This window comes from Lemur catta, chromosome 16 (genome assembly GCF_020740605.2).
Source record: "Lemur catta isolate mLemCat1 chromosome 16, mLemCat1.pri, whole genome shotgun sequence".
Lineage (NCBI taxonomy): Eukaryota > Metazoa > Chordata > Mammalia > Primates > Lemuridae > Lemur > Lemur catta.
Genome location: NC_059143.1, coordinates 1,312,810 through 1,326,295, shown reverse-complemented (window position 1 = coordinate 1,326,295; position 13,486 = coordinate 1,312,810). Strand labels below are relative to the sequence as shown.

The window sequence follows — 13,486 nt, the reverse complement described above, 5'->3', positions numbered from 1 at the left end:
CCGAGTATCTGGGACTACAGGCATGCGCCACCATGCCCAGCTAATTTTTTGCTATATATATTTTTAGTTGGCCAGATAATTTCTTTCTATTTTTAGTAGAGACGGGGGTTTTGCTCTTGCTCAGGCGGGTCTCGAACTCCTGACCTCGAGCGATCCACCCACCTTGGCCTCCCAGAGTGCTGGGATTACAGGCGTGAGCCACCGCGCCCGGCCTGTACATGTTTTTGTTGGTGGCCATTTTAGATTAACATTTTTTTCTGTCATAAACAGTGTTGTAACGAGTACTTATTTAGCAAAAGTACATGTGTGTTTTCTTAGTAATTTTTCTCATGTGAAAAAGTCCTTTTGTTTGTCCTCACACTTGACCAAGTGTTTGCAGTATAGAATATTTTTTAGTGGAGGTAACATTTACATAAAGTGAAATGTGTGGATAGGCCTTAAATGTACAATTTGAGTTGTAATAAATGTATATACCCATATAAACCACACGCCAATTAAGATATTGAATATTTCTGTCACTCTCCATAGACTCATCCACTGTTGTGATTTTTGTTACTACAAATTCACATACATGGAATCTCTTTTGGGTCTCATTCAGTTAATGTTTGAGATTCACCCATATTTGTGTGTGTAGCAGTTCATCAGTTCATTCTTTTTTATTGATCAGTAGTATTCAGTTGTGTGGACATATTAAAATTTGATTGTCCCTTCACTATTGCTGAACATTTGGGTTGTTTTCAGTTTTGGACAGTTATGAGTAAAGTTTTTAGGAACATTTATATACATACCTTTTTGTGGATGTGTATTTTTATTTTGGGGAGGGTAAATTCTTAAAAGTAGATATACTGAGTTATAGGGTGGGTAATTACCAGCTTGAATATTAATAATTTCTTTGCTTTTCTTCTCCTTTATCATAAAAACATATTTAATTTTGCCCACTTTGTTTTTTATGTTACTGGGACTGTGTTTATGTATTTTCCTGTTAACTTGCCTTTTTGCTTTAACCTTGTTTTAGGTATTGTAGCATTCAGATACTTATTTTTTTTTCCATTAGGACTCTGCATCTCTTTTTATCTCAGTTTGTCTTATCCCATACTTCTTTGTTTGTGGTTGTTGAGTTTTGCACTCTTTAATTTCTTTAAGTGTGAGAAGCATTTCTTGTGGGTTTTTTTTCCTATTTCTGTAACATTTCTCTTTTCAAAGTAGATTCTTCGTTAGAGTTTTGCTGTGTTTGTGTTAAATTTGTGTTTGACATTGGCCACTCTGTGTTGACTTGCTTTTGATTCAAACATAGTGTGAATGGATGTGGTATGGTATGAAATATATTTGTTTTTTTTTCCTGGATTCTTGTCACAGAGCACCTAAAACCTTTGGAATTTCCCCAGTGATAGTACTGTCTTTTGTTATTCATAATAAGCCCCCTTTGAGCACACCTTAGTTTATACTAATCAGGTGACTTAGGATGGTAGATAGTCTCAGGATGAGGCTGTTCACCAGAAAGACCCAGTGCTTGGAGGGTTGGAACTTTCAGCCCCACCCTCTGATCTCTGGGGAAGGGGAGGAGGGTTAGAGATCATGGCTGTCAAACTCTATAAAAGCTCTTGAATGACGATATTTGATGAACTTATCTGGAGGTTCTAGGAGGGTGGCCCACCTGGAGAAGGCATGGAAGCTACGCACTTGTTCCACCATCCCTCGCCCTGTGTACCTCTTCATTTGGCTCTTCATCTCTGTACTTTATAATGTCTTTCATAATAAGCAGGTGAGCTTAAGTGTTTCCCTGAGTTCTGTGAGCCATCCAAGCAAATTAATCCAACTCAAAGAGGGAGTATTAGGAACCCTGATTTATAACCGGTTGGTCAGAAGTATAGATGACAACCTACTACTTGAGATTAGTGTCTGAAGTGGGGAACAGTCTTGTGGGACTGAGCCCTTAATCTGTGAGATCTGACTCTAACTCCAAGTAGAGAGCATCAGGATTGAATTGAATTACAGGACATTCAGTTTAAGTGTCCCTGTCTCTGTCCCTGTCTCACTTTAAGAAAAACCAAGAAAGGGAGTGGTTGGCTGCCTAGGCATAAATCATGACTCTGATGAAGTGATCATAGGTATAGGGCATGGTTTTCAGATTTCTTAGTTCAATAGCACTTGTCTGAAGTGTGATCCAGACTCTGGACATTGATTCACACTAAACTCAGATGAGATTGGTAAATCAGACCAAGAATTCAAATGATTAATAGGACTAAAACACTATTCTCAGTTGATCAGAGCAATTTCTTACCATTATTAAATTCTATTTAGGACAGCTAATGAAGATTAAATGGTTGTTTTGTAAGTATTAATAGTATCTTGTCAGAATAAGGACATTTGGGTTATCTTGAATGCTGTCATCAAGCTCTAGTAGCCTTATACAACGTTTTATATTTCTAGGTTGTTACTGGTATACTCATGGCATTCAGAAAGGGCACTTAACTTTACCATTGTCCTCTAGACAGAATGAATAGTTCTTTATAGCTTTGTGTGTTGGACATTTTGTATCAGTCTAAAAACTTCAGTTATTGTATTTCTATACTAAATAAATTGATATGTAAGAGAATAGTTCATCAGTAATACTTAAGAAAACATGTTTTAGATGTGTATTTCTTGTGCAGATTGTCTCACCGTTAATATTCTTATTTCAAGCAGCTTTTTAGGCTTACTTATCTCCTCCAGTGCTTTGTCAAAGTCCATTTCTGTGTTTGAAGAATAGTTCTACTTTCCATCAGCAGGGAGGCAGCATAGCATAATTAAAGTAACTTTAACTTTTTTTTTTTTTTTGAGGCAGAGTCTTACTCTGTTACCCGGGCTAGAGTGAGTGCCGTGGCGTCAGCCTGGCTCACAGCAACCTCAAACTCCTGGGCTCGAGCAATCCTCCTGCCTCAGCCTCCCAAGTAGCTGGGAGTACAGGCATGTGCCACCATGCCCGGCTAATTTTTTCTCTATGTATTTTTAGTTGTCCAGCTAATTTCTTTCTATTTTTAGTAGAAACAGGGTCTCGCTCTTGCTCAGGCTGGTCTCAAACTCCTGACCTTGAGCGATCCTCCCACCTCAGCCTCCCAGAGTGCTAGGATTACAGGCATGAGCCACTGCGCCTGGCCTAACTTTAACTTTTAATCAGACACATTCAAAGCCTGACTCTGCTATTTCCCAGCCTTGTAATACTGGACAAATTGCTGAAAACTGTAGTCTTCAACCCCCAGTCCGTGGCCTGTTAGGAACCGGGCAGCTCATCACCTCTTGAGCTTCCCCTACATCCCCCAACCCCCAACAAAAAAATTGTCTTCCATGAAACTTAGGAACCGGGCCACATGCAGCAGTTGGGTGACTGAAGCTTTATCTGTATTTACAGCCACTCAGCTCAGCTGCTCCCCGTCCCTGGCATCACTGCCTAAGCTCCTTCCCCCCGTCCGTGAAAAAATTGTCTTCCACGAATCCCGTCCCTGGTGCCAAAAAGGTTGGGAATCGCTGGCTTAAGCCTTTTTGGGCTTTAGTTTTCTGTTGCTAAAATGGAGATAATTCCAACTCTGCAAGAAGAACTAGCAAGAGACTAAATCTAGAGGGATAGGAGGAAAACTTAAGGGGAAAGATATTCTGGAAGCCAAGTGAAATAAATGTTTCTAGGAGGGAGTTATCATCTACATCAAACGTTGCTCATAAGACAGGTAAAAAGAGGTTTGAGAAATGACCATTGGAGATAAGAAGGTGAGGGTTTCTTCTGGATAGTTTTTGGTGGAATGTTAAAGACACTAATTTGAATAGGTTTACCTGGCAAGAGAAGAATAGGAGACAGTGTACACAACTCTTGGGGATTTTTTGCTGCAGAGAGAATGAGAGAAGGGTGGTAGCTGGAGGGAGGAATGGGGTTAAAACTTTTAATTGAGGAAATAATACCATGTATATGTCTGCTAAAGGTTTTTTAGAAAGATGCAGCAGGGAGGGATGATGTGGTGAGAGAAAGAAGAGAATTGCCGGAGTCATATGCTTGAATAGACTGAAGGGTGGGAGGGTGTAAGTGCACAGTGGATTAAGTGCTGAGAGTGCTGGCCGTTGGTCCTTATTAAGAGCGTATAGATGGGCACAGGTGGCAGTTCATATAAAAGGCTCTGGCTTTCTGTTTCACTGGGAGAATAGAAGTAAGTTTATCAGCTGAGAGGGAAGACGGAGGAATAGGTAGGTGTTAGAGGTCTGAAGAGGGAAGAAGTCATATAGGAGAAGGAGATAGACTAGGAATTTACAGTGTAATTTGTAGGCAGCGTAAAGTCCATTTGAGGTAAGTCAGTGCTGACTGACTCACTTTAAATTCAGAGTCACAGGTTTTTCCCCACCTATGTTTAACTGTATAGGTATACAGAGTAGGTCGGGTATTGTTTAAACTAGGGTTATAGTTTATTTGAAAGAATAAGATAAAGTGAGATAGGGACAGGGGCTTTGAGAGAATAATGCATGGGAGTGATATTTCATTTTAACTAAATATTTCAGAATGTTATTATATAACAGACAAGGATTAAAAATAAAAAAAAATAACCACAAGCAAAATGAACAAAATACTTCTTTAATATTTATCTTCAAATTTCTCTGGTTCTCAAAAGTGTCTTTTTACACTTGATTGGTTCAAACTGGAACCAAATAAGGTCAGTACGTTGTGTTTAATTGCTATGTGTCTTAAAACATTTATTCCATGTCAGTTTCCTCTCCCCTTTTTCAAGCCATTAATTTGTTGAAGAAATTAGATATTTTGTCATCCAGAACTTTCCATATTCTCCATCTGGCTGGCTGTATTTTGTGTTATATTTTTAATTATTTTTTTATTTTTAATTGTAAAATACATGTAACATAAAATTTACCGGGCGCGGGCCGGGCGCAGTGGCTCACGCCTGTAATCCTAGCACTCTGGGAGGCTGAGGCGGGCAGATAGCTCGAGGTCAGGAGTTCGAGACCAGCCTGAGCAAGAGTGAGACCCCGTCTCTACTAAAAATAGAAAGAAATTATCTGGCCAACTAAAATATATATATACACAAAAAATTAGCCGGGCATGGTGGCACATGCCTGTACTCCCAGCTACTTGGGAGGCTGAGGCAGTAGGATCGCTTAAGCCCAGGAGTTTGAGGTTGCTGTGAGCTAGGCTGACGCCATGGCACTCACTCTAGCCCGGGCAACAAAGCGAGACTGTCTCCAAAAAAAAAAAATTTACCATCATATTCAAATGTACACTTCTGTAGTATTAAGTACATTCACATTATTGTGTCCTGTGGGTATTGTTTTTAACATATTCTTCCAGATCCCTTACTTTCTGTAATTACACTGGTGCCAGATCTAGAGAGGTTTGATTTGATTCTGATTCAATTTTTTACTTTTTTGGTGAAGGGCCAAGGGCATAAATAGTGTGTTTGTACTTCGTATAGCATCTCCTCAGAAGGCACATAATGTCTGGTTGTCCTAGTGATGAGCTTGATCATTTAATTTAGGTCTTCCAGCCTGACTGATCCATTTAAAAATTTTCCATTGATTTTTTTTTTCCCCCTCTAGTGGTTTTATTAACCATTGATGATCATTGCTCAGATCCATTATTTCATTAGAGCTTATAAAATAATTATTTTCCAATAGTGTAAACTCCTTTTGCATTTATTAGCTAGAATTCTGTTAAGAACATTCACTCATCTAGTTTCTGCTGGAAATGCAGGATAAATGCTTGATTCTTTCCTGTTACTTTCCAATTATCAGATGATTAAGTTGGTTAATTTTTAGTTAAAATTATGAATTCATGAAGTTCAGAATGACTCAATGAATTGTAGTCATTCTTGTGATGTTCAAGTTGTCCTATTATTGGCCAGTGGAAGCTTCTAAAAGCTGGCTCCTGTCTCCTCCATAACTGGAGCATTCTGGATAGTGCCTGAGCTTGTTTGTGTTTGTCTTGTCCTAAACTTGAAATCATCCATTTCTCCAAGGAGCCCCTAGTTCCTTTCAGTGGGATTTAGAGTTCATAATATCGGTGTCTACTTTAAAAAGGTGTTGTTATTTTTGTTTATTTGGTTCTTCAGAATACCATTTGGTTTCTTTTCTTGATTCAACAGGCATGCCCAAAGAAAAATACGAGCCCCCTGACCCTCGGAGGATGTACACGATTATGTCTTCTGAGGAAGCAGCAAATGGAAAGAAGTCACACTGGGCAGAGCTTGAAATAAGTGGTAAGACATGGAAGCATGAATTTATGGTATGGAAATTAAGATATGGTAGAAAATTAAGTTTTCTAATGCCAATACACAAAAGAAGCAATGATTGTGTTTTACAAAAAAATGCTAATTTATCTTAGAAACAGGAGGGTTCAATGAAAAGAACATTATTTGAGTCAAAGTTCAAGACCCACTTGTTGCATATTCTCTCAGTATCCATGTCCTGTTGTACAGTGGGGATGATAGTGACAAGGATGAAATGAAAATAACGCAAGTGAAATGCTAGTGTGTTAGCTAAGAAACCAGTGGTTTGTTCTGACGTTTACTTCTCTGAAAAAGTAGTATTGAGCTTTTGCTTTATCAAATAATAGATTTCCAGTGGAGTAGGAAATGGCTGGTCTTTATAGATTTTGGGATAGACTTTTGACTCCTATTTTCTTCATTTGCTTTTCAGTTTGTGTCTCTGGGGACAGCTTTATTCAGAAACTCAAAATCTTAAGAGTTTGAAGCACATCTCAAATTTCCTTTCACTTTGAATGCCATATTCTAAGACATAGTGGAATTCATGGAAATGTATGAGCCTCCAGACACAAAGATACCCTTTTCCTAGCATCCCTGCCAGTGGGCGTATAGTCTGTTTCTAAATATTTCAAAGGTGGTAAAGGGATATTATTACTTTTCAGGGAAAACAATGCTAAAGAAATTTTGTGTTACTGTTGACCTAATATGCTTCCCCATATGCTCATTCCAATTTGTCCTGCTTTTTGCCTTCTGAAATAGTACAGAACAAATTTTTTCTTCCTTCATCTGACTGCCCTTTATTTTTAAAAATTTAATGCAGCAAACATACTGAGCATATGGTATGTGTAAAATATTTTGTCTGGTGCTGGGCCAGGCATATGGAAGATGCATAGATGAAGAAAAACCCCACAGTCCCTGTCCTTAGGGAGCGTATGACATATTAGGGAGTGAAAGGAAGGTAGTACACAAGTGTAAAAAACACACAAAATAGAACTACCAAGTCTAGGTATAAAAGTGCTATATAGGAAGCAGAAAGGAAGTAATGATTCCTCTGTTAACTCAAAATTTCTGGCTAATCTATTAAGTGAACTTAAATGCTCTCCTTTGCAGCCATAGAAGCAGTCAATACCCACATGGGTCTCTTGTTTTCCCTCTTCTGATTTCTAGGGTGTTGGACTTACCCAAGTTCAGTTCAGTAAAGTAGGTGTGGTCGTAGACAGTGAGATTTCTATCTTCTTTCCTCTCTCCTGTTATATTTGGCCTTCTGTGCCAGGAGCCCAAACAGAAATATGTTCTCTCATTTAGTAGTTACTCTCAAAGCACACAACTGTCACTTTTCCCTTTTAATTTCTGCAGGATTGGTATTTAACTATATTTTTCTCTCCTTTTTTCAGCCTGAATTAGCAGTTTGTGAATTATAAGTCCTTTGCTTGTAAGGAAGTTTGCCCTATCTTACAGCATCAGGATAAGCTAGGAAGTACTCACTTAGGTCTTTGAGATTTTATCTTTGAGGGTAAGGAGATTCTTCTCTGTCCCTCCACTTCATGCTAGGAACTCCTTAGCGATCTTGAGTCACTGTTCTCTGCTTACTCTGAACTTTGGGAAGAAGTTCTGTAAACAAGATACAAAGGAAGAGAGGAGACTCCTCTAAAGTAACCTTCTTAACACTTCGTCATCTTTAACAACTATCCTCATGGAGAATAAACTATTGGTTGACTAGGTCTGTACGGTGGGACCTTGCAATTAACAAAGCCACTTAATACATAAGTTCCTATATGTAGAAATTGTCTAGACTGAATTCATTTCATGCTACGACTGTTATTTCATATAGGCAATTTAGCATCAATTCCTTAACATCCTGTGATTAAAAAGTTCTCAGGATCTGAGGTCATTGAATCCTGGACCTGCAGTTAGCTCCTGTGCTGTTCTGGTTCCAGGGCTTGGGGGTGAGAGTTCCTCGTGCCATCTGAAGGTAACCAGATGAGCTGGACCATTCTCTATCATTTACTTTTTTTTTTTTTTTTTTTTTTTTGAGACAGAGTCTCCCTCTGTTGCCTGGGCTAGAATGCTGTGGCGTCAGCCTAACTCACAGCAACCTCAAACTCCTGGGCTCAAGTGATCCTTCTGCCTCAGCCTCCCAAGTAGCTAGGACTACAGGCATGTGCCACCATGCCCGGCTAATTTTTTCTGTATATATTTTTAGCTGTCCATATAATTTCTTTCTATTTTTAGTAGAGACAGGGTCTCGCTCTTGCTCAGTCTGGTCTCGAACTCCTGAGCTCAAACAATCCGCCCACCTGGGCCTCCCAGAGTGCTAGGATTTACTTTTTAAAGTGATCATTTACTTTTTAAAGAGAGCCTTTTTCTTTTTTTAGTTAAAATGAAACACCGATAAAGAAAACCAAGCAATATGTTAATGAATTATTATAAAGCAAAAAAACCTTGTAACCACTATACAGGTCAAAAACTAAAATTTTTTCACTTTGCCGGGAACACTCTCCATATGCCACAGCCAGTCACACTACCTACTCTGCTCCCAAAATAACCATCATCCTGACTTTAATCACTTTCTTGTGTTTCCATATAGTTTTAACATGAAATTATGTATACCTGAGCATCACAGTTTTGTTCCCCCCACTTTTTGTTTGGTTTGGCTTAATTTACAGTTGTCCTCTCCATCTTTTTCTTTTTCTTACAATTAATGTATCTGTGGATGAACCTCTTGTTTCCCCAAAGTCTTTCGTTTTGCTGATTGCATACTCATAATGCTGTTAAGCTTGTTCTTCATCCTCAGCATTTCATGCAAATGGGCAGCTGGATCCAGAGGCTTGATCAGACTAAGGTTTAAGCCCTATGACAGGACTTAAGGTGTTATTTTACAGGTAGTGTTGTGTAGGTGGTGGTGTACTTGAGGAAGCACATAAGGTCTGAATGCGTTTTCTATTGCTATTCATTGCCTAGGGCTGGTTAATTCTTTGAGGGTTGCAAAATGGTGATATTTTAATTTTATCATTTGTTTTTCATTACCTGAGATACGTTTATAAAGAGACACTTTCCCTCATTTACTGTTTGATTACCTAATGTACAATTTATATAGGAAAGACAGAAAAACAGGCTTGTTTCTTTAGTTTTGTTTACTAGTATCTAAGATAAACTCATCGTTTGAAGGTTACCAATTAAAGTTTTTTTAAGTATCATTTATTAACTAGTATATTTAAACATTTGGGTTTTATACCTATTTGGTGAGTTGCAATAATTATCTCCGTTGATACTTAAATTGTCCTGTTGTTGGCTAAGAGAGAACCTCTTTAATTGTACTGAGTTCTTTGACAGAACCGTAGTTGTTTTTGGTAGCTCCTTGCTATCTGGCATGACAAGGTTTTCTTGGTTCATCTTGTTTATTTCCTACATCAAAGCTGGAATATGCCATTTTTTTCAAGAAGTCTTTTTTTTCTTTTGATTTGGAAATGTTATTTCAAAACCATAATTCATGTGCCCCAGGGATGCTCATTGCTACTGGGTTGGTCATTGTTTCTAGGTCTTTTTGGTGGACAGAGTTAGGAAATATATGTATGTAATCTATACATTAATAAAAGTGATACATACTTATATAAGTAATATGTACATATTTATATGATATATGACAAAATATCTTTAGATATATAAAATGTATTTGTATATTTAAGGTTAAAATATCTTAGGAAAACATACTGATACTTTTAATTCAAATTTAGGGTCACAGGGTTTTTAGTTAACCTCTTTTATAATTACATCTATTTCTCCTTTAATACTGAGAGTCCTGGTACATAGGGATATAGGATGACAAAATTTGAATATCTATAATTATTCATTTGTTTTATTCCATATTATACACATAATAGTCTCAGTAACAGTGCTAATACTACCACCAATATGATTACTGAGAACAGATAAAACTTTGTGTGCATATCATCCTATCTCCTCCCCATTTAAATAGTTGGGTTCTGTCTACATTGTCAGAGTATATAGCCGTAACATACTGTCAGTTTTCCCATTTATCCTGCATAAACCTCTTAGTTTTGCAAGTCACTACATACTAAATGTCCCCTACTAGTTCATATGTCTGTCTAATCATTTTGGTTCTCTGGAAGCTTGTTCTCTAGATAATTCCCTAAAAAGCCCTCATGGGAATGGTATTCTTTAAGTTTCTTGTACATTGATAACAGTTTGTACCCTTTATATTTGAAAGTCAGTTTTACTGAATGTAAAATCCTTGGCTCACACATTCTTTCCTTAAGTATCTTAAACGTATGTTACTCCAAAAAGAATTTTCTTTGGTATGGCATAAACCCTTGCTATAGGTCTGGTGACAGTCTAATTTTCTTGTTATTTTTGCCTAAATGTCCAAAGAATGTTTCCCCCCACCTTAAAATCAGTAATTTTACTAGAATATATCTTGGTGTTAGTTTTTTGACATTGATATTCTCAGGTATATTGTGTGTTCTTTCAGTGTGCAGTTTGAATTTTTTTTTGTTTTTCCGGAACGTTTCCTTGAATTATAGTTTTTAGTATTTGTTCTGATCGCTTGGTTTGGTTTTCTTCAGAGAGGTCTATTTTCTGTATGTTGCATATTTGTCACTCTCTTGAATCTTTAAAAAAAAATTTTTTTTTTAAAAAAGTATAAAATATGATAAAATTCACTCTTACTGCTTTACAGTTCCTTTACAAATGCATAGTTGTGTAACCCCTACCACAATTACAATATGGAACAGCTTCATCACCCTAAAAACCTTCCCCATAGACAGATCCTCCTCCACTCTGACCATTGGGCAACCACTGTTTGTGGTGGTGTTTTTTTAGGTAAACGTGTTTTTTAGAGCAGTTTTACATTCATAGCAAAATCAAGTGGCAAGTAGAGAGAGTTTCTGTATACTGCCACTCCCCCACATGCATGGCCCCCCACACTGTCAACATCCCCCACTAGAGTGGTACATGTGTCATAATCAGTGAAATTACATTGATGTATCAATATCATCACCCAAAGTCCATAGTTTACTTTAGGGTTCACTTTGGTATTATATATTTCAAGGGTTTTAAGATGTATAATGGCATTTATCCACCATTATAGTACTGTGCAGAACAGTTTCACTGCCCTAAAAGTCCTCTGTGCTCTGCTTGTTCATTCTTCCTGCTCCCCACCAACCCCTGAAAACCGTTGATGTTTTTTACTGTTTCCGTAGTTTTGCCTTTTTTAAAGTGTTATATAGTTGGAATCATATAGCATGTAGCCTTTTCAGATTGGTTTCTTTCATTCAGTAACACACATTTAAGGCTCCTTGTGTGTTTTCATGACTTGATAGCTCATTTCTTTCTTTCTTTCTTTTTTTTTTTTTTTGAGGCAGAGTCTCACTGTGTTGCCCGGGCTAGAGTGCCGTGGCATCAGCCTAGCTCACAGCAACCTCAAACTCCTGGGCTCAAGCAATCCTTCTGCCTCAGCCTCCCAAGTAGCTGGGACTACAGGCATATACCACCATGCCCGGCTAATTTTTCTATGTATATTTTTAGCTGTCCGTATAATTTTTTTCTGTTTTTTTAGTAGAGACCGGATCTCGCTCTTGCTCAGGCTGGTTGCGAACTCCTGAGCTCAAACGATCCACCTGCCTCGGCCTCCCAGAGTGCTAGGATTACAGGCGTGAGCCACCACACCCGGCCATTTCTTCTCTTTTCTTTTCTTTTTTCTTTTCTTTTTTTGGGACAGAGTCTTGCTTTGTTACCCGGGCTAGAGTGCCATGGCGTCAGCCTAGCAACTTCAAACTCCTGGGCTCAAGCAGTCCTCCTGCCTCAGCCTCCCAAGTAGCTGAGACTACAGGCGTGTGCCACCATGCCTAGCTATTTTTTTCTATTTTTAGTAGAGATGGGGTCTCACTCTTGCTGAGGCTAGTCTCGAACTCCTGAGCTCAAGTGATCGTCCCGCTTCGGTCTCCCAGAGTGCTAGGATTACAGGCGTGAGCCACACTGTGCCCAGCCGCTTCGTTCTTTTTAGCACTGAATACTACTCTGTTGTCTGGATGTACCATAGTTTCTCCGTTTACCTACTAAAGGACATCTTGGCTGTGTCCAGGTTTTGGCAGTTTTGAGTAAAGCAAGTTTTTTGTGTAGACATAAATTTTCAACTCCTTTAGATAAATATCAAGGAGTCTTGTTTGCTGCATTATACGGGAAGAATATGTTCAGTTTTGCCAGAAACTGCCAAACTATCTTCTAAAGTGGTGCCATTTTACACTACCACCAGCAATGAATGAGAATTCCTGTTACTCTACATCCTCCTCAGGATTTGGTGTTGCCATTGTTTTGAATATTTGCCATACCTAATAGGTATGTAGTGGTATCTCACGATTTTAATTTGCAATTCTCTAATGACGTAAGATGTTGAGCATCTTTTTCATGTGCTTATTTGCCATTGGTATATCTTCTTTGGTGAGGTGTTGGTATGAATGTTTTGCCCAATTTTTAATTGGGTTTTTGGTTTTAGTGTTGTTGAGCTTTTTTTTTAATTTCAGCATATTATGGAGATACAAAAGTTTAGGTTACGTATATTGCCCTTGTTCCCCCCCATCAGAGCTTCAAGCGTGTCCATCCCCGAGGTGGTGCGCATCACACTTATTATGTATGTGTACATCCATCCCCTCCCCCTCCTTGTTGAGTTTTAAGAGTTCTTTATGTATTTTGCATGACAACCATTTTATCAGATATGTCTTTTTGCAAATATTTTTTCCCAGTCTGTGGCATGTCTTCATTCTCTCTACAGTGTCTTTCACAGAGCAGAAGTTCTTAATTTTAGTGAGAATTTTGATTGGAATTGTATTGACTCCATAGATCAAATTGGGAAGAACATCTTGGCTTTATTGAATCTTCCTATCCATGAACATGGAATATCTTTCCATTTATTTAGTTCTTTGATATTTTCATCAGAGTTTTGTAGTTTTCCTCATATAGTACTTAACATATTTGTTAGATTTATACCTCTTTCTTATTTTTTTTGTTGCTAATGTAAATTATGTTGTGTTTTTAATTTTAAATTCCATTTGTTTATTGCTGGTATATAAGAAAGTGATGGACTTCAGATCTTTTAACTGTTTAGTTGTAATTTAAAAAAATTTCCTCCTATTTTTCTAAAAGCATTCTTTTTTATAGTTATTCATTATTAAGTTCCTTGTAGTTTTTCTTTACTGAGTTTTTCTAATTCTTTTGTTCTTTTATTGCTTCTATGATTTTGT

General features: G+C 37.8%; 1 protein-coding gene across 3 annotated transcripts in view; it reads left to right on the top strand.

The window, feature by feature from the left end:
- Window positions 1–13,486, top strand: part of CNOT6 (CCR4-NOT transcription complex subunit 6) — a 74,592-nt gene that overhangs the window by 19,254 nt on the left and 41,852 nt on the right. For 2 of the 3 annotated variants that reach the window (XM_045527705.1, XM_045527706.1), the window contains exon 2: window positions 6,111–6,224. In XM_045527705.1, coding sequence (XP_045383661.1) covers window positions 6,113–6,224 — 112 coding nt within the window. In that variant the 5' untranslated portion in view covers window positions 6,111–6,112. Of the gene's footprint in view, window positions 1–6,110; window positions 6,251–13,486 lie in introns of those variants that run through there. The other variant, XM_045527707.1, reaches the window with a different exon arrangement.